The sequence below is a fragment of the Mesoplodon bidens genome (assembly GCF_964165515.1).
Source record: "Mesoplodon bidens genome assembly, chromosome: 1".
Lineage (NCBI taxonomy): Eukaryota > Metazoa > Chordata > Mammalia > Artiodactyla > Ziphiidae > Mesoplodon > Mesoplodon bidens.
The window spans coordinates 30,861,807-30,883,843 of NC_138176.1; the positions used below are offsets into that span (position 1 = coordinate 30,861,807).

The following is a 22,037-nucleotide window of genomic DNA, read 5'->3' on the forward strand; positions in this document are numbered from 1 at the left end:
CACTTACAAGATTTATTCATAAAATGTTCATAAAAATACATGCCATTTGTTCATTTACTTCTTCATCCAACAAATTTTTACTGAGCATTTTCTCTCAGCCAGTTGATGTAATGTCCAGGAGGCTTATTTGTATGCCTATGCCTGAACCAAGGGTAGAGATATAAAATCTGTCCCTAAGATACACCAGGAGAGCTTGAGGAAATAAGTCTACATCTCTAAGATGCATTTTGGAGAGCTATACCACTAGAAACCTAACCATATACCAGTGCATCCCAAGCTGAGAGCACCCAAAAGTAGTCAGGCCAGCTTTAGAGCTATTTCAGTATTTGGAAAACCTTTCCAGCTATTTTAAAGGCTAAATAAAATCTAGGCTTCCTTTTATTAGGGGGCCGGACTTTGAACAATCAGCACGGTAACAGGTATGATTATCCTCTTTTTCATCTGAAGCTCTGGTTACCAGAGTTGTCTTTTAAAAAATAGGAAAAATAGTTAGTAAATAAATAAAGTTTGGCAGATAAAATATTTTAAAACGTGAGGTTCATAAGGTAAAAACTTAAAACTGAGCCTAAAGCAAAACCCATCAGACCAAATATGGCTTTCTTCCATCACTTTCTATTTAAGGAACAGAGTAGGCAGCTCTGGAAGTAAGAACTTTTCTCTTCCTGCAGAGAAACCTTGTGTGGAGTGGGAGTGAGGGAGAAGGAAGCAAGTGCCTCCAGCCAGATCTTCATTCCAGTGAGCCTGTCAGGAGCTGATCATGGGTAGTGGAGGCACAAAGAGCTCCAGTGGTCAGGTTACAACAGACGCTCCTTCCCCTTCCTTGATGACAGAGGAGCCAAGCCAGTTAATTTATCAGGATAAGATTTTTCAAAGAATCACTCTGAGCATAGGGGGGTCAGGGGCCAGTTGTCTTGTCTGTAGATACAAGTGCCTATTGTGGATGAGCGGAGGCTGGTTTGGGCAGAGGCCAGAGGCTTTCAACGTCCCTTTTGCTCAACAGGAAGCTCAATCCAATACCTGACAGAGAGTGACTGCTTTATGGCCTTGGCTGGAGTTATCTGATCACCACACAAGGAAACATTGTATTCCTTGTCTCCACCCTGGCCTTGAGGTAACCACCCAAAAGGTGGACCCCCAGCTTCAAGAGAGAAAAATTACTCTTGGCACCTTTTGTCTCTTTTGGGAAGCACATCAGTATATGCCCTTTATACTACAGGTCTGAGGACACAGGGGAAATTGTCAGTAGCCAAGCCACGGGCTTAGCAGGATTTGAGGGTCTTCACAGAGGTCTCCTCACATTGTTTAATCCCAGTGTTCATCCTGACGTTCTTTGACATTTTTGTAGGAAGTTGTCACTAATATTCTGAATATACCGTGCCCTCAGGGCCAGTGCCTCATGCATTTTTGTATTCTTGGTGTCCAATAGAGTGACTGGCCTGAGGAAGGTCTCAGTGAATGTTTGATGAATGGGCGAGTGAATGAATGCAGAAATAGGGCATTAAGACATCACTGATGATTTACAGTTATAGCTCTCTTTCCCTTTGCTGTTACCACACTGGCCAGAAGGAAGGGGTGTGGTGGAATGGTTAAGAATTCTGCCATTCACTAGCATCAAATCATTCACTGTATTCAATATTCTCTCTCCATCACCAGGTCTCCTCTGCTTTCTATGGAATGTCACTCCAGAACCTCTCTGGGGAAACGGTGCCACTGTGCTCCTGTCAGTTCCATCCCTCTTTCTCCCTGTTACATAAAAGAAAGAAATGACTTTACTAATCTATTCCACAGATGACCTTAGTGATTACTGGGGTGAAGGTCTTTTTGTTCCTATTAGAGAAGAAAGCCCACAGTGGATACGCTGAGCTGGCTGAGTTTGCAGATCTTCTCCATGTCAGTGGGTGTCCGGTGCCTTAGATAGGTGGGCACAAAGATAGAAGTGTCTCTGCTCCTTCTCTGTGGGAAGCCACGTGCCCTGTCTGTGCCCCCTCATCCTCCACAGCAGTCACGAGGAAGCACTCCTGGTTCACTTAGTTTATTTGTGGCCAAAGAGGCCAAGGTCACAGAAATGTCACAGAGTGGGCATGTTAGCTTCACACTGTCCAGTCTTGACCAATACTCTGAAAATATATATCCTTGCTCAAAATAGGGAATTGGGTGAGAAAGTGTAAGTTTACCAGTAGAATAAACCAAAGAAGGGCTCTTTTAAAATAACTCCTGCACTCCAATCTGTATTGAACACTTGCTATGTGCCAAGCATCTTGCCAGATATTTGCATTTGTATTATCGTATTAAATTCCAAATTAAATTAAAGGTTCTATGGTATCACACGTATAGGCAAGTAGCAACATTAGTGATGTAAAGATTTTTACATTTGGAAAGAATCCTTAGAGATCTTTGGCCTGGTGTCCTATATAACACAGAAATGCCCTTTACAATCTCCCTGACAGCCATGAACCTCTACTTGGATACCTCACTCCCTCTCATGGCATCTCTTACACTTTGGGTCATTTCTGACCTAGTAGACCATTGTCTTTTATGACTGATTTAGGATAAAGAGTTAGATACTCATACCAACACTAGCAGGTGCTTTTCTGCTTTCTGTTCTAGAGCCAACAAATTAGAACACTGGCAGCATAGCAGTTCTCACCCTAAGTCTTCTTTTTCAGAGAACGAATAAGTTTTGACTAGGAAACCTTCTTTTTATAAACCATTCTGCTAATACAATGTATGTTTCTGGGAGGAGCTGAGGTCCTTAGCCAAGTTCAGAACCAATTGGAGCCTGGTGGATACTGAAGCAAAATTGAGCCTTTTGGGGTTCAAGTTCGTTTATTATTGGCAAAGCACAACTTCCTGTTTTTCAGAAGAAGTTTTTTTAAAGACTCATAAAATGGTTCCTGAGGCTTCTTGGACATCAAATCACTCTTACAAAACAATATTTTGTTGAGTTAAGTGTAAATGAATCAGAAACATGTGGATCAAATTTCCCTTAAAATACACAGCGGCTTTGAAATTAGGGAAAAAGATGTTTGGGAAAACATGGCCTGACTTTTACCGAACCCAAGAACTTTGAATTAGATTTGGAGACAATGGGCCAACACAGTTTTCAAACACATAGACTTTCACTGGCAATGGCCACGAATTTCAAAGCATCACCCTCCCTTCCCTTTCCTAGTCTCCCAGCTTCACTGGAGACATTTCTAGAACAGGGACTGTTTTTCATCCGTAAATCAAGATGCACCTCCCCATATGACACCACTCGCCTCTTCTATCCATGATATTCCAGTCCCAGTCCCCACTCCTGACTCACTTCCTCCCCCTCCCACATGGCAACATAGGGATGTCAGGCAGCAAAAGAACAGCCAGAAAGATGAACTCCAGATACATACATTCTCTGCTGGTGACAAAGTCTTACCATGAGTGAGACATGGAACAAGACAGATGTTCTACCAGACAGAAGGGGCATTAACTAAGAGAACCAAAAGCTCCTTGGACTTGACAACATCAGAAGGTCAGCAGTTGCCTCCAGTCCACACCTTCAGTAAGACCCCATTTCCTTAGGGAACAGATAGTCCTCCAAGATTATTTTTCTGTCCGCAGAGAATGTACATTCTTCAGGAATCTGGATTCTCAACCTAGTACTTTCAGGTTGGTGCTGTATTCCCCAGCCAAGAATGTGTCTTCACAGCCAAAGGCCTCTGCTTAATGTCCTTGCCCATCAGCCAAGCAGGGAAAGCGATGACCAAGGGGGTCTTCAATGCCAGTTCCTACCTGAGGAGGCTCCGTGAGCTCTGTGAGAGCCTCGGCAAGTTGGTGTCTGGGCTGGCTTTCAGTACTGGCTTGTCTCCCCCAGTGGAACTGTGTAAATGGAAATCAGACCACTGCTGAGCAGCTTGAAAAGATAGCTTTCCCTAAAGCAGTGGTGTGATTTCAGGTCTCCCTCCCACCCACCACTTCCCCACATCCCTCCCTTCTCCTCTGCCATCTCCAAGGGCTCATTCTGCCCCAGCTCTGCAGAGGAGAAACTCCTAAATGCAAACACGCAGCTCTGTCTGCCTCTGCTGCTAGCCTTTGAGAAGGTTGTTTGATGGGAGTTAGCAGAAGGCTTTCCCACAGTCTGTGAAAATTGGTACTCATGCATGCCTGCTTTTGCTCACACGCTGAAGCCCGCAGTGCCTGTAGTTAATGATGTCTTCCTCAGTTTTGCACACAGCTAAGCTAAGCTTAAAGCCCACCAATGGAATTTAGTTGGTGTTCTTTAATGTTGGTAGATGCTAACATTGGCTAGCAGCATCTTTCTTCAGATCTCTGATGACACAAGTGTGCACACATAAATTGGCATTCTCTTCTGACCTAACTCATTGGCTCCAAAAGCTAGTTCACATGCTTCAGGGGACTGAGAAGAAGGACCAGAGGAGGAGGGACCAAATAGAAGAGTCATTTAATAATTTATCAGAATATTAACTCAGGTATCCAAAAAACCTTGAATGCAATAATGTACCCTCCTACAGATGCAAGCAAAATCATCGGACACACAGCCAAAAGGATATACTCTGGGAATTCTTCTCTTAACCTTAATGGATTGCTCTAGGCAAGTGGTTCCCAAACCAAACTCATCTGCCAAATATCCTGGAAAGATTTTTTTTTAATATCGATTCCCAGATCCCAATCACAAATGGATTAAATAAAGGGATGAGACCTGGAAACTGTATTCTGTATTTTTTTAATCCAAGTTATCACAATGACTGGCCCTTGGTCACTCAACTCTTAATTAGCACGTTTAGAGGCATAGATGAGTGACCCAGAGGCTGAGGTGTGCTGTTTCTGCAGAGAATGATATTTTCCTGTGGGCACAGTTGACTTAGAGTTGCTCTGAATTTCTCCTTTGAAAGCAGGATGGGGCCATTTTTAAAACCTGTGCTGGTTTAAAAGGATTCCAAAACAGTGAATAGTTATATAATCATGGGGTAGGTAAAGTAGCAAAAGTAGAAATCAAAAAGGTCAATAAATTTGACTGCCTAGAAGTTTTGAACTTTTATACTTCAGAATACAATGCAAACAAACTGAATCAGTCAAAGAAAACTGGGAAAAAATTTGCAATTTACATGCAAACAAAGAATCACTATCTTTAATAAATAAATAGTTTTTATACATCAATAGAAAAATGGGCAAAGGGCATGAATAGTTCACAAAAGAAGAAATGAAATGGCAAAGAGGCAAATGAAAAAAGAATACTGTGCCTCAGTGTGAATTTTTTAAAAATACAAATTCATACAACATTGAAATCCCATTATCACCTCTCAGGTTGAGAAAGATATCTTAAAAAGTTAATATCCAGTGTTCTTAGGGGTATGAGGATATGGGTGCTCTCATACATAGGTGATCAGAGCAAACTGATACAAGCTTTCTAGATAATATCAATATTATCAAAATCTGTATATTAGTCAGGGTAGACAAGGTTATGCTCTGATAACGAAGGACCTCCAAATCTCCATGGCTTTCAATAAGAAAATGTATTTCTCTTTCACACTACTTGTCTGTCATGGCTCAGCTGTATCTCTGCTCCACATCATCCTCATTCCAGGATGCAGGTCAAGAGAGCAGCCTCTATCAAGAACATTGTCAGTCTTCTGGCAGAGGGAAAAGAGACATGGCAAAATATGGGCTGCTTACTAAAGCCTCTGCCCCAGAGGTTTTAACATGTCCACCCACATTGCATTGACCAAAGCCAATCATGTGATCACTCTAGTGTTCAACAGAGCAGGGACAAAAAAATCTTCCCACAGAGAGGGGCACCAACTGGGCATGAACCATTTGGTGAGGAATCATACACTGCATTCCCTTTGACCTAGTGTTTCCAACTTCCAGCACTTTATCCATCAGAAATAATCATGAAGTGCAAAAAGTTTATATAAATGAAGTCTGCATCACATAATTTATAATGGCAAAAAATTAAAAACAACATAAGTCCCCAAAGGAGGAGCCTAGTTAAATAAATTTCTATGATTGAAGAACTTAATATTCTTTTATAAGTAAAGAATATATAATAACAATAACATGGCAGCATGTTTAAGATGTTCACGAACTAAAAAAACTGGTGAACAGTGTGATCCCAATTATGTAAAAACTGAGAAATATATATGTATGTGTCAAAGAACTCAGTAAATATTTGTTGAATTAATAAACTAAAAAATACTGGAAGGGTGTCTACCAAAATGTTATTGTATCTTAAGACACTTGGATTATGGGGGATTTTTCTTTTTCTTCTCTGTGTTTCTCTATATTTTTCCTCTTTTTTTTCCAGCCAGCATATTTTACCTCCATATTCAGAAAAAGATATTTTGTTTTCTAAAATTATTGCAATACATTTAAACAAAAACAAAAGGGGTGTGGTGGGAAGTGGGTATCTTCTTTGCAGGACACCACAGTAACAAGGCCTTCCTGTCTTTGAAGGGCTAGGATGGCCAAGAACCATAAAATAAGTGCCCATTCCTGGGGTAGTCCTGTTTCGTGCAGCCTGTAAATGATCTAGAAGCATCTAACAGACCACTGTGTTTCCATCTTTCCCTCTCTCTCTTTCTCTCTGTCTCTCTCTGGATATCAGCCACAACTATGTTCGAGGGTCCATTACACTTTTTATCATCAACTTGCACCGATCAAGAAAGAAAATTAAACTGGCCGGGACTCTCAGGGACAAGCTTGTGCACCAGTACCTACTGCAGCCCTATGGACAGGAGGGCCTGAAGTCCAAGTAAGTGCCAACCTGGAAATAGCTTAGGAGTGAGTGCAGCAGGAGCTGGGTGTGCAGGGAGCTGGAGTGCCGCTTTGCTGAGGGCACCAAGGCTGCTGCTAATTCACTCAGGGACTGCTTACTCCCTTTAGGACCCTTGTCAAGCCCCTCCCTGTCTCTAGGCTTAGAGTCCCCAACCATAAAGTCAAACGATGGACAAAATATATCTCAACAAGGACACTCTTGGATTCTGGACCACAGGATTCTTCATTATGCAGGGTGATCACATTTTAAGCTACTTAGCATCCTTGGTCCCTACCCACTAAATGCTAATAGCACCCCCAGTCATGTGACAACCAAAAACAGTGGTAGTTAAGAACCACATCCATTCCAGCTGTAACATTCTGTAATGCTGTAACTCCCTGTTTGTCTCCATCTACAAACCTTGTGGGGCTTAAAGGAAGGAGCACTGGACAAAGGATCAGAAGTTCAGAGATTAGGAGTCAGTTCTAATGAATTAAAAATTTGGATTTAATTAAAAGATTTAATTTGGGGTTAATTTGGATTAATTTTTAATTTAATAAAAAATAAATGTAAATAAAACCCTGGAGAAATAAATAAAATAAAATCACTGTAAGAATAAAAAAAGAGTCAGTTCTGCCCCTAACTTTATAGTTTTGGGCACATCACCTCTCTGGAACGCAGTTTCCTTATCTGAACATTAGGAGAGAAATTATATTCTGGGGGCTCTGTAGTCTCTTCAAACTCTGTAATACTCTACCTCCCTCAGTCTCTTCTAGAGACTTTGGCAACACAGAAAGCAGCTCTAGGCCACCCCATCCTGGAGGAAGGCCTCCCAGGAAGGGTATGGGATGCTGTACAAACTGGGAGCGCTCCCATTCCATTTTAATGTTTACCAAGTTTAACAAAGCTATAAACTTGGAGCAGGTGGCTTGTGTTCCCACAGCTGCCCACAACTATTTGCACTATAATTGTTTGCTGTTTCACTGCAACCTTGGTGGCTTGCATTTGGTTTCCAACTGTATGCAATGGGAACAAAACACCATCTGGGAAGTCACTTATTGAGCCTCTTTAGCCCACGCTAGATCTGTATTCAGTCTTCGTTCACATACTGGCTCTTTTTTCTGGCTCTAAGTACGTTGCTCCCACTTTTCTTTCCCCTCAATCCTATCTATCCCAGCAGAACTCCCGTGAGCATTTTATCCCCTCTCTCCATTTCCCAGTAGTTCATGACTGGTGTGCTGAGTTCCTGGTGTTCATTCTAGGCAGGAGACTCGGTTCTGGTTCACTAAATAACCGGGGCAAATCCTTTAACCTTAACCCCTAAGCCTCAGTTTCCTCATCTGCAAAATTCAAGAGTTGTTATATATTTGGTAAGGTCCCTTCCGGCTCTAAAATTCTCATCCTGGTCTGATCTTCTGAGGCCCGTATGTTTAAGTCTCCCACTGCCATTCAGTAATGACTCACAAAGTCACGTCTGGCAAAGGGACTGACTCCTCGGCAGTGACTGTGACAGTTCAGGGTCCTCTAGAACCCAAGATATTAGGAGCTGAGCCTGCCCAATGTCAGGAAGACCACGTGTACCACGTGGAAGGAACCGACCAAATGCCTTAGTCTAACAGGCTGAGGTGTCAATCCCAGCTCTACCACTTGCTGGCTGTGTCCTGAGGCAAGTTACATCATCTCTCTGAGCCTCAGTTTCTTCAACTGTAACACTTCTCCTGTGAAGAGAAGTAAATGAAGTCATCTGTGTAAAGTTCCCGATACATAGTAAACGCTCAGTAAATGCCCATTGCCTTCCTTTCCCTCAACTCAGAACTCTAGCCGGTTGGGGACAAAGAGGGGAACAGCTGCTCTAAGAATGTTCTTCAAAAGTGGCATCTTCTCAGACTTTTAAGATAATGTGTGGATAAGGCATTTGTTAAGATTATGATAAAAAGACATAAGAACTGCATAAATGCAAAACCATGAAACATGAGGAAATGATGGTCCAGGGTGGCACCATTTTATGAGCTTGTTTCTCCATCAACCAAGGGCACAGGCCTCTAACCTTATTTACCCAACTCTATGTCCCTGCCTCCAGGATCACAGCTCTGATGTTTGAACCTGACCACACCCTGGCCCCTGTCCTGCTTATACATGCTCTTTAGAGTGACTGAAGTGACTCTCACTGGCTTACCGATATGCTGCATTTCCAATTATGCTCTCATGCATCTAACCTTGTCACCATCTTGGTGCGGAGCTATGTTCTGGCTTTGTTGACAATGTCAGAGAAGGACAGGGAAAAAGAGAATTTCATTCCACAGGGGCCCCGGAGAGGAATTTGGTAACACCCACTGAAATCAAATAGCAATGTTATGCAATTAGAAGAAGAGGGAGCTGGAACCCGGAAGCCTGGATATGAATCCAGGCTACCATTTACCTGTGTGACCTCAGCTCCCTTACCTGTCACGTGGGGTTATTGTGAGAATCAAATTAGAGCATATGGGTGAAATGAAGCCTTCTATAAATGAAAATTTCACACATCCATGCATACACATACATACAGAAGTATAAATACAGACACACACATATGATTTTACATATATTGTATTAAAGAGAGTTTTGGATTAGAAGTCAACAGAACTAGATTGCAGCCCTATTCCTGCCAGTACTTCACTGTGGAACTCTGGGCCCTTCACTCACTTCTCCAAGCCTGTTCCTCTTCCTGTGAACTACTGCTAATTTTTTTTTTACTTCATATTTTTATTTATTTTTAAGTAGTGTTTCTTTTATCTTTGTCACATTCTTTTTATTTTTATTTTTTTTACAACTTTATTGGAGTATAATTGTTTCACAATAGTGTATTAGTTTCTGCTTTATAACAAAGTGAATCAGTTATACATATACATCTGTTCCCATATCCCTTCCCTCTTGTGTCTCCCTCCCTCCCCCTCTCTCTATCCCACCCCTCCAGTCGGTCACAAAGCACTGAGCTGATCTACCTGTGCTATGTGGCTGCTTCCCATTAGCTATCTACCTTACGTTTGGTAGTGTATATATGTCCATGCCTCTCTCTCGCTTTGTCACAGCTTAACCTTCTAATTTAACACCTCTCTCGTTCTAGAGAGAACGTGCTGAGCCATCTCTAACTGTAAGCTGCCAGACAGGGACTGCCATGCACATGTTCAGTGGCACATCCCACTCTCCTGCTCAGTAACTGTTCATAAGAGCAGGAGCCCTCAGTGGTTCTGGGATGGGGGTATCACAGGAAGAGTGTGGTTTTGGTGCAGCAGACTCTGCAGGAAAGGATGAAAGGAAATGCTAGGAAGTGATTTCAGCCTTTGGTGTCTCCTTCTCTCTTTTATAAACCTCTGGGGCCAGATTCTGTGTTCTGTGCCTGCTAATTCCTTGCTGTAGCCTGAAGCCATGTCAGGTCAGAAGAGGATGGAAAGCTCTGGGAACCTGTAACTGCTTCTGTCTTTAGGAACCAGGAAGAGGCTATAAAGCAGATCAGTGTGCCATTCAAGCCACCAGTTGGGCCTTTTGGCCTGGGGTTTTAAGATTAGGGAGATACCAGCAAACTTTTTTGATGAGTAGAGAACATGGGGTAATTCTCCTTCTCTTAGAATTGCCATCAGGGTTGGAAATAGTTCAGATCTCTGAAAGGGTAGCTGCATGTGAACTTGGGGCTCAGGGATGTTAGGTATTGTACAGAAGCACCTTTGAGGCCACTCATCAGGCATAGTCCAGACATCCAGGTCCACAGTGAAGGTTCCTGTTTCTAATATCAGTGAGTGAACCAGTTGTAAGACCCACCACTCAAGTCTCAATTCCTTATGTAAGAGATAGTTCTCACTCTGGGAACCAGACAAAAGGTGGGTGCCCTATACCCTATGGGACAGAAGAAGGGAAACCTTTAGAAAACTGCAGTGTGTACCAGAGAAGGGTATTCTGTGTCTGGAATATATATTCTTCAAAGATGGCTGAAGAAAATGGGGAGATTTAATTTAGACAAGAAAAATAAGGTAAGTTGTGAGGACTTTCTTCAGATATTCAAAGGGCTGCTAAGTGAAAGAAAACAGATTTGGCCCAGGATCCTGTAAAATGACAGAAAACCAGGGACTACAATTTAAAAGAGAAAGATTTCACCACAAAACGAGCTCATTTTCCAAAGGCATGCCTGGCTTAACTGAGGACAGGACAGGCTTTCTCAGGAGGTAGACTATTAATCAAGGAATGAGTGGCCATGGCCACCTCAGAGGTGCTCTAAGATTCCTTACTCAGTGGGAGGTGGAGGTGAAAGATTACTGCTTCCCATCAAAGTCTAAGATTCTATTATTCTCTTCCATTTCCCTCCCCCCACACCCACTTCACTTTTGGAGCCTATTGTCTCTATGGTCACCAGAAAAGTAGCTTCTTCAAGCCACCAAAAAGCCACACAAAGAAACTGGTGCTACAAGAGAAAGTGGTAGTTATACCAGGCTAGTTCTCTTTCAAAAAATCTCCAGCTGTAGGTCCCTCCCCTGTCACTTTCACTGCTTTCACACCTTTCTGGGGAAACACTAACCATTCACACCTAAGACAGTAATATTTCCCCTTCTAGGTAAGTCTAAGAGCACCTTTGGGGCAGCTCTACCGTCTACGAGAGAATCTGCCCAATGCCTCATGTGATCACAAATCAATGGACATTGTCCTTTAGGGAATCATCTCTACCCAAGACATAAATATCTCCAATGTCTTTCAGCAAACAGAGAAGCAACATAAAGTTGGGTCAAACAAGGCAATTTACATCAAAAAACAGGAAGACTCACTTTGTAGGGGAAAGTCAACCCAGGAGCAGATGTCTCATCAGATCCCAGCATTCTGCCCTATGTGTCATATTCAATTCCATTTGGAGAGAAAACGATCCAAAAATTGGAAAAGAAGGAAACAACTTTCATCACACTGGTTCTTCTATTCTGATGCACTGATGCTAAGAACCCTGGGATGGAATAGTGCTTTGAGGTGGTCTGGTTCACTCCCCTGCCCTCAGACAGTCTGTAGCTAGGACATCTGGACCAGAAGATGCTCTATATCTAAAGACCTCTAGGGAAGGAGTGCCCACAGTTTCAATCCTGTCTGAACATTTAATTTTATAGGAATACTGGGGCAGACCATGCCTGTGGCTGGGACTTTATATATAATAAACAGCACCATGAAGCATTTCAGAGTTAAAGAAACTGAATTTTAGGGCACTAAGTGACTCATTCAAGAGTCACACAACTATTAAGTGACAGAGCTAGAAAGTACCTAGCATCCAGTTCTCCTGACCCCGAGTCCACTGCACTTTTCTTCAACACTGTGCTACCCTAAGAGTCCAGTAATGTAAACTTATAATGATATTGAAAAATATACATTATGTAGAGCCGAGCTCTGTCATGATACTGTCTGAGTTCATTTCATCTTAGGCTTAAGAATACAATGTATTATGTATTCATGATACATTATGAATATATTTGAAAAGTATTAGGTGACCCACCAGTTTTCTCTCCTTTAGGCTAACTCATCCCTTTTCCATTAACTTTTCTTCACAAGTCCTAATTTCAGATCCTCCATAAAAGTTCTTCTTTGAGCTGCTTCTAAGATTCCATTTCCCAATCACAGAATTTTAGGGAAAACCTTTTTTTTTTTCAGCAAAATCAGGGAATTCCCTTCTGTTTCTTCTATGCTCTTCTCAAACAAAAGGATTATTAAATACCAGGAGTGCCTGTAAGTTGGTTTAACTTGAGGTCTCTAAAAATCAATCTCAGCCTTTTATATTCTGACCCCATGCACACAGACACTGCCAGATCCCCTAAACCTAATGGAGCCCACCCTCAGAGGGACAGATGCTGTCAGGGGAGGATTCCCAGGGAAACTGGAGAGTATGTATCTTCATCCATTCATCAACTTTGATTGAGATCCTACTTTGTGCCAGACATAACTCTTCCTCTTCAGCGCTCTAACTTTCAGTGGCAATTAATCTGGCTAAATTCTTAATGAACTGTGGTCCCATAATTAATAAGAACTCGGGAAACCCAAGTAGACAAATTAGGAAAAAAGTCTGAACATAAAGTTTAACGTGGTGTTTCAGATCAGATTGTCTCTTGATTGTGCTAATGCCAGGCCACATCATCACCTGACCTTCAAGAGATATTTAATAGGGATGTTTGGAGGGGAAAGGGATTCTGAGGTCTCTGCCCTCAAAAAGTTCATCTCTACTATTAGAAGCAAAAAAACAAACAGGAAGCAGACTGTGGGTGGTGCCATGAGAGAGGTGCAGAATATTTCTGCTTTGGGGCTAATAGGTTTCATATTAAATGTTTAAATTTCATATCTGCATGAGCCTCTCCTTCAGCTGCTGTGATTTTAGCTGAAAGAATTTCAAGCCTCCTAGGAACCAAGAATTTTATTGCCTGTTCTGTGAAGAAATGAACATCTTTTTCTTCTTTTTCTACGTACTGCTTATTTTTTCCATCTCTCTGGGATACAACTTTTGCTTTGATTTCAGCCTCATTAAATCCTATATCAAAGGAAAACATTGGCATCTAACTGCATGCCTTTAGAGAGGTGTCATTTGATGTTAGCCAAACAGAGAGGTTCTGAAAATACTGAAGTAACTCCCAGGTGCTAAGACTTTAAAAATATCTTCATGTCCCTGTTGGAACAGACCACATTATGATACTTCATCTCCAGATTCAGAGCTTGGCTAGTATGAAAAGTCCTGAGGGCTGAACTGGCCACCACCTGACCCACCACAGGTATCGGGAAGCATCACCTTTATTTTGGGACATGGACAGATCTGGTAAAAGGAGCTTTAGGAAAAACCTTAACCTTAAGAATTCTATACCAAGAATTCTCACTCAGAAACAAAACCTGAAGACCTGTCTTCTGGGACTGAAGGGGCCATTACTCCATATATCTCAGCAGATTCAAGACATCTAAGTGTTCAAGTTCTATACTGCTGATATTAGTTGGTACTTGGAGTTTTTGAACTCTGGTCGACCAGATGTACTCCCTGCAGGTTTCCATTATCCTCACTTGTCTGGGATCATTTAAATTAGTTTCTTCTTAAAATAAACCACTCTATAAAAGTTCTGAAGTTATTAAAAGATGACTTTATAGAGGAAAATTTTGAAAGTACTCTTAGAGATCTAGAAGTTTCTTCTATAACATCCCTGACAAAAAGCCCCTCAGCTTCTGTTTGATAAGACTCTTCATCTCATGAGTTGGCCCACTTTAGGACTAGACAGGTCTTATTGCAGGAAAGATCCTTCTTACTTGTGGCCAAAGGGTGTTTTCTTCCCATTTCTATCCTTGCTTTAGAAAAATTAAGCAGAGTAAAGCTATACCATCCTTGTAACAATTTTCCAATATGTGTTCCCTTAGAGTTCTAGCCTCCAAGCAAAACACTCTCAGCTTCTTCAGCCATTCCTCAAATAGCAGGTTCCCTGATCACTCACTGTCTGTTCACCTTGGAATCCTTTGAGTTATATAAACTTATCTCATATGATTAACTGTTCAATTTTCTTACCTCAGACAAGCTTAGTTGTGGAGGTCTGAGAAGGAGTAGGAAATGTGAACATTTTGTTATTACAATTTACCTCAGCAACACAGAACAGTAATATTTTAAAATCTTTTCCAACTTCATAATGAATAACAGTATTATTATGTTAAGTTGTATTCTTTAAGTATTAGTTAATGAGGTTGAAATTTTTGCATCTATTAGCATTTTATTGCTTTTGTGAATTTTCTACATCCCCTTTGTTTATTTTTCTATTGGGCTCTTATCCACTTTATTAATGATTTGTAAGTTTTTTCTAATATAAGGCAATTTCCCCTTTGCTACCTATCATATGTGTTGAAATATTTTCCTCAGCATTTTATTTGCTATTTTTCCAACTCTTTCATTTTTAGAGTATTATCTTGATGTACAGAAGTGTCCCCTTATTATACAGTTAAATCTATCTTTTGCTTTGTGGTTCCTTCTTTCCATTTATATGGTTATCTACTTATATTCCTGAAATCAGATAAATATATATCTTTATTTTCTTATAGTTTCTTTTTTGTTTCATTTGTTCTATTCATTTCTTTAATGCGTTTGGAATTTGCTTTGATGTTCTGTAAGAGCTAAGGACCATCAATAGTGCTTTTTAAGCTGAGAGTGTGTGAGGAAACCTGTTAACCTCTGCAGGGCTTCAGGTGCCAGTTTTAAAATGTCAGAAAAAAAGATGATGGAGACTTCTTTCTCCTGGAGGTAAAGGCCCTGCTGTTGCACATATTACCACATCACCTGCAGGCCTTTTGAAAGGCCCCTCAGAGCCCCTCAGAGGGACAGAGGAGCCACAGAGGCTGGGAGCAAGGAGAGGCAGGAGAGATGCCTGGGACTGGGGAGTTTTACGAATGGTCAGAGGTGAACAGGAAGGCGGTACTCCTAACCAGCAAAGTTCAAGTTAGTGTTCCAGTTCAGAAAGTCTGAAATAGATGCTGTGAAAGTGTAAACATATATGACTATATGTATTTATAAGAATTCTTATACTTAAGGCTCAGAGCCAGTCTGTAGAAAAAATAAGGAGAAGTAAAAGCGTAGAGAAATAAGCCTTCCAATTTTTACTCAATGTACACTTACTCAACAAGACTTAGAGGAGTTTGGATTCTTTTCACCCTTGTGCTCATTTGAGGGTTTCTGGTGGTTCCTAAAGAGATATTAACTATAAGCAATGCATAAAGCATTATCTAAGTAACTAATTATATACATATCTGGAAAATATAGTGAGGGTACTGAATGATATATTTAACCCCCTTAGTGCCTTCTGCCTGAAGAGAGCTTGAACTGCTCTTTGTCTGTGGGGAGCTCTCTGTGACACAGCCCAAGACCTGAGAGGAATCTAAATGACTTTAGCAACCTTGCCTTTGAAGAAAAGCACACTTTTCCTTCTCAGTGCTAAAGAAATACAGAGGTTTTTTTTTGCGGTACGCGGGCCTCTCACTGTTGTGGCCTCTCCCGTTGCGCAGAGCACAGGCTCCGGACGCGAAGGCTCAGCGGCCATGGCTCATGGGCCTAGCCGCTCTGCGGCATGTGGGATCTTCCCGGACTGGGGCACGAACCCGTGTCCCCTGCATCGGCAGGCGGACTCTCAACCACTGCACCACCAGGGAAGCCCCAGAGTTTTTTATCTGTGCAAATGCTCCATTGGATTTGGTTCTGAATTCCTGCTGTGAAGTGCCACACACACACTTCCCTGGTCCATATTGAGGAGCTCATCCATCTCACCAGAGTACTCACTACAGGGAAAACATTAAATGCAGCAGTTCTGCAGAAATAGCAGAAGTGCTCACTCTACACTATTCAACAAAAAATTTGCCTTTGAAAAGTTCACATCTTTTTTTTTAGCTTAAAAAACGTGGCCTCTTACATGGTACTCCAAAAGAGTAAGAAAAGACCTGTTTATTCAAAATAAATTCAGAATGTAATGGTTAGAAAGCTATTTGATCCCCCACCCCTGCCCCAGCTACCAACATACTCCCACTCTTTCGTCATCAGCTCATGCTGATCAACCATGGCTGCACTTTGAATTACCTGGAGGCCTTTAAAAACCCCAGTGCCCAAGCCGCACCCCAGACCAATTAAATCAAAGTCTCTGGGCTGGGACCCAGACACCAGTATTTTTTAAAGCTCCCCAGATGATTCAAATATGTGGCCAAAGTTGAGAACTATTGTCCCTCTAGAAAATGCTGGAACAAGATTCCAGCTGATTTGCATCTTTGATTTCACCCAGATTCTATTCTTCATTCAGGCACTAAGCCATTTTGCCAAAGGTGCGAACATGCCAGGAACCCCTGGGAGTTCTCTATGACTAAGTGGAAAGATGTGTACGGTTCCCAAAGGTTTTATTGTTTGTTTTGTTTTAACTCCCAGATTAGTAATGTACAGATCTCTGTGAAGATTAGAGGATTATAAAATGCTTTTATATTTTACAGTGACTTGACATCTTAAACCAAGATGTTTAGGAATCCAGCATTTTCACTGTTACTTTCTGAGAGATTTCATTTGCTCTCAGCTCTAGAATACATTTTCTTCCAGATCACTCCCAGCAGCTGGAATCTCTCCGCATAGCTGTCCATCAATACTGTGGTGTCCCCACCCCAGCTCCACTCACTTGGGGACCCTCGTTGCAAGCAGAGATTTCCATTCTGTTCCAGATGACCCAGATGAAATCCTGGTAAATGAGCACTTTAGAGTAAAGCTAACACGTTTCTGGGCAGTTGATTCTAAACTGAGGGGCAGGGAAGCAGAATACATAGGCAGTTCTGGTGGGCAGAGAAGAAATGATCCTTGTCTTCATCTTTCTCCACATCCTCCAGAGGCTGTGGTTTAGGTGATGGACAAACATAAGCCTCAGGGAACTGAAAAGTCCTAATCCACCTCATCCCTACAGCAGGTCCAGGGCCTTGAATCAGTATTTCTTTGGCCGCCAAGCATCGAGAACCCACAACAGGATGTGGTTCATTCAGACAAGGGGTTGGAGCTCCAAACTGTGGACCAGCTGCCAAACACAAGCAATCGCTTGACAGCCTATCCCCCTCCCCACTCACCTTCTCTAGAACAACTCAGAGTCACCACACTCTTTGTACTCTGACATCTGTGGACCCTGAAGCAGAACCTGTGCCACCGGGACATCTTATTTTTCCCTTTTGAGGGTACACGAGTGCACCTGATGTTATAGGGAACACTGTCAAAATCTGATCAAACTGAGCTATTTATCCCTTTGGTTTAACATATTTGAATAGGTTCCCAGGAAGCTGTGACCTTGCAGTAATGGAACTCATTTTGGGCATGACTAATGGACTCTATTTCATACCCTCACATATGGAAAACCTGTCTGTACACACACACGCCTGCCCTTTTACCTGGCTCTCTTGATCTCACCTGCAGACTGCCTGTAATAAAGAGAATGCTTCTGATCCTCTATTGCCCCTTCCAGCTCCACACAATTAGGACTGGGGAAACATGGTCCCTCCCCACACAGGATACTTTAAGACAGGACTGACCACAGAGGGTAAATATAGGAGGATGCATGCATAAGGAAGGGAGAGATGAATTCTAACCTGGGAATCTGGGAGATCCTCAGGGCTGAGGACCATTGACCAGGAGCTGTAAGGATGAACCATACATCTAGGAAATGCTGGAGGGAAGGCGATTCCAGGCAATGGAATGAGCTTCCTAAAGGTTTAGAAGTACGGAAGTTCAAGGGCCATTTTGTTTGGTGCCATAGCATATCATCTCACGTGACTGGAATAGAGGATGCTTTATGAGGTGAGGGGAGAGGCCATAAAAATACATTAGTGCCAGAATGCAGAAGGCCTTGAAATCCAGGCCATGAAGTTTGATTTTCTTTCTCTCTCTCCCCTTGTGTAATGTGTTAATTATAGTGCCTCTGACCACACATTTGCATATTTCTGTGTTTTCTGTCATAGTGGGTAAGGATTACATCTGTTATAATTGAATTTGTACAACACAAAGAACAGTAGCACTATCAATAATGCCCCTTTCATACCATTTGTGAATGTAGGTGATCATGGCACCAAGTCTTTACAATGGGAGGGAACAGAGTTAACCACATGGTAAAGTCTCCATGATTTTAATAGCTGGTTCCTATTGTGGTTTGGGTGTGATACGCCTATGACACGGAGCTTTGAGATGGTCACAGAATCAAATTGTCTTCCCAAAGTGCCCCCAGATGACTGCCTCCTCTGTTGGAAGTTAACAATATCAGTGTAAATCCAGATTCCTTAGCTGGGCTCTCACCTTGTTTGCCAAGTGTGCTGTTATTTTAAACCACTAGAAGCAGATTGTAGGATCCCATGATGGCATAAACCATTATTACACAGACTTGGATAGAACACAGATCAAATCATGACCCCCAAACCTAACTGCAAACAGGAAAAGCTTACATCCCTAACAACTTGCCTAAAAATCCCCAGCTCTGCTTGCATAAAGGAGTCCTACTTCAGTGATACAAAAGCTAGATTGAAACTCCTCATTATTTCAATATGCTCTCAAAGAACAGGACATAGGGCAAATGATCTTATCAGCCTCAAATTGTCTAAGTAGCCAGGAACTTCATATATAATGCGGGCTTTTCAAGGGGTAAGGGGAAAAGGAAGCGTTCACCTCCATTTTTCACTTTGTCTCCTCTCTTTAACAACAGCAGAGTAAGGGATTGGAGTGTCCAACCAACCACATGAGAACCCCTGGAGAGGCTGACTGAGTGGAATCCGACAAGCATTAATGTAAACTACTATCATGCGCAAGAAGGCACTGAACCACGTGCCACTGAAAATTTAGAAATGCGAACAATTAGCCTAGCCGGAGAACGATCCCCTAACACATAGGAGAAAGCTTCAGGACACGCTTGGGAGGAAGTAATCCTCCCAATGACCCCTCAGGAGTAGGAGCTCCCCTGAGAGGGTCATGAGCATCCTACAGCTTTTGCTTCAGCTGGGCAAGTGGGGACTAGCCTGCTGCGGCCACCTCCGAGCAGCCCTCCTCAGCGGGTAGCATCAGTCACGGCCGTTTCAAAGGAACCTCCTCTCTAAGCTACTCCAGATGCACAGCGTCTCCCGGAGCAGGGAAATGGAGCGAGGCCCCTCCGTCCTCAAACCCGGCCGGGTTCCCTCCCGGCTGTAACCTGCCCCTGAGCTGCACACACCAGCTTCCTAACTCAGCGAGGGGGCCTCCACGGGCAGCTGGGCCTCGGGGGCCTGTAAAGCGCACACAGGTGCGGCTGGCGGGAGGGCAGGGCGCCGGGACCCAGGCAGCGGAGCCAGGCGCCGAGTCGCGCGGCGCCGAGTCGCGCGGCGCCGCCAGCCCCGCACCAGCGCCCCCCTTCCCTGCACGCCAGCCGGGAAGCCGCACCCCCGGCAGGAATCGCAGCCCGGCCTCGCACGGTTCCTTAATATTAGCCACATTGCGGGGGCGCGGGGGTGCCGAGTGCACCGCAACGAAGTTTTTGTCGGGACTGGAGTGATCCTGCGGTTTGTTGCTCCAGGAGGCCAAGGGCCGCGCACGTCTCCGGGCCTTGCCGGGACCGGAGAGCAGGCTGGAGGGGCAGAGGCAGGGGCTCCGCTTTTGGGGAGCCGGCGCGCGGGCTCTCAGCACCGTTGTGAAGAGCAAGGGGGCCCTCTAGTGGCGCGCGGGGAAGCACGCTGGCACCAGAGTCGAAGCCAAGTTATGCGGGTTATCGAGCAGCAAAGGGAGCTGATACCCTCCCCGCCCCACACGCCTCAGATTACTATACCTTCTCCCTTCTATCCTCCTTCCTCCCTCCCTTCTGCTCCCCACTCCTGCTTTCCCTCCCTCCCTCCCTCCTTCTCATTTAACAATCCAGAAACCCAGACCAGAGCCAACTGTGACATTTTTAGGCTGCACACGTCACGCTCAGATGTGGACTCTAACTCAAGTCTCTGTCCTCCCACCCCAGTGTCTTTTCCTTCCAGACTGTAGTTCGTCTATTTATATCCCATCCTTCTTTTACTGAGCACCTGCTATACGCGTGTTAGTGGACAGCTGAGCGCGAGATGAGCAGGGCGGACACATGGTCTTCCTGACTAGGGGAGGGGCTGACAAGCAGTCAGCGATCCCAGTGCTGTGACGAGCGCAGAGACAGGAGAAGCACTGAGTGATAGGGAGTGCTTTGCAGGCACCTGAGCTGAAGGACAGGTAGGAGTTCGCAGGGCAAAGGAGGCTGGAAGCAGGGCTGGAGTACGGAGAAGGTTCCAGGAAGAGTGACAACATGTACAGAAACCCTGAGAGTAGAGAGATTGTGGCTGGAGAAAGCCCAACACAGAACACAAGGAGGCGGGAGGTGGTGGGGAGCTGCAATGGGCAGCAGCTACAGGGGCCTCTCCGGGCTGCAGACGGAGGTAAATGGCCTCGCTCATGGGGTCTTGTAAAGACCTTGGAGAATGTTCTAAGATCAGCAGGAAGCTACTGAGCATTTAGACAGGTGAATGTCATGATCAGATTTCTATCTGTGCAGGGTCACTCTGAATTTGGCATTAAACACTGCTTCAGGCTAGCTATTAGTTTGTGGGCAGCCAACCTGAAAAATGTGGGAGCCAGAAAGAATCTTAGGGTTCATCTAGTCTGTCATACAAATGGAGAAACCCAAGCTCACAGAAGGCAAATCACTTTCTCAAAGTGGCTGAGGTGGAACTAGTTATCTCTAAGTCCCATTCAAGGCCCTAAATATGCCAGCAGAAACCAGACACTAGCTCCCCGGGCTGCTCCCGATAATACACAGGCTTCCCTTGCCTCCGCTCCCACAGAAGTCCAGCCAGGGCCGGGCCAGAGACCAGCAAAGTATCTTCAAGACTGGCAAAGAACATGCTCACTAGACTTGCTTCCCTGAGACCTCAGAACAGCTGAAAGCTTGCTTCAGTATCCATGGCTAGCAAGAACCATAAAATAAGCCATGAAGACCAGAGATTGTAGACAGGTGGTGGCGGAAGGAGGGTGGCCCAGCCAAGGGGATCCCACAGAGACCTGGGAAGCAGAGGGCTTGACTCCAAATTGAGACACTGAATCCCATTCCAAATAGCATTCAAAGGAAACGAGTTTAGAAACAAAGCAATTCAGACCTTGAAAAAACAGATGGTGATAAAAACTCAGTTGTCCTAATATTTGGATAATTTAAAAGCCCTCAGCAGCTAGGGAATTAAGAGAAATACCTCAACATAGACTGGATCATTTAGCATTTGGTTTGAAAAGTCACAGGCCAGGAAGGAGGTCCAAGAATGTGATGAAAATATGGTAAGAAAGGTTTTCAAAGAAAGAAACATGATCCTAGTGAGTGCCATCTGGAATTGGGGAACAACACGAAATAGTAGAAACAGGTATCAGGAGGCCTGAATCCAAGAAAGAGCTTAGCCACCTATTAGCTATGTGACCTTGCCCAGGCTACCTAACCTCTCTGACCTCATCTCAATAGTGAAGTTACAAAAATAATAATACTAATACTTGCCTGTGTACCTCACAGGGCTCTTTTAGCAGTCACAAGGGAGGCCAAATAGGACTATGGTGAAGTGCTGCAGGGCAAACCTCAGCTCTGCCACTTACCAGCTATGCAACTTAGGTGAATCTTAGACCCCTCTAAACTTCGATGTCTTCATCTGTAGGGATGCTAACACCTGCCTCAGTTGGTAGTTGTGAGGACTAAATGTGATAGAATAAATCACAGCATCCTGCCTTTTGCATAGACAGTGCTCAGTAATCAGTGATTTTTAT

The 22,037-nt window shown here is 43.5% G+C and overlaps 1 protein-coding gene across 4 annotated transcripts in view; it reads left to right on the forward strand.

Moving 5' to 3' along the window:
- The window catches only part of HPSE2 (heparanase 2 (inactive)), a gene marked incomplete at its 3' end in the record, with an annotated part of 577,025 nt that overhangs the window by 549,880 nt on the left and 5,108 nt on the right, over window positions 1–22,037 (forward strand). For all 4 annotated transcript variants that reach the window (XM_081247709.1, XM_081247711.1, XM_081247712.1 and 1 more), the window contains one exon: window positions 6,602–6,748. In XM_081247709.1, the coding sequence (XP_081103835.1) occupies window positions 6,602–6,748 (147 nt within the window). The remainder of the gene's footprint in view (window positions 1–6,601; window positions 6,749–22,037) is intronic.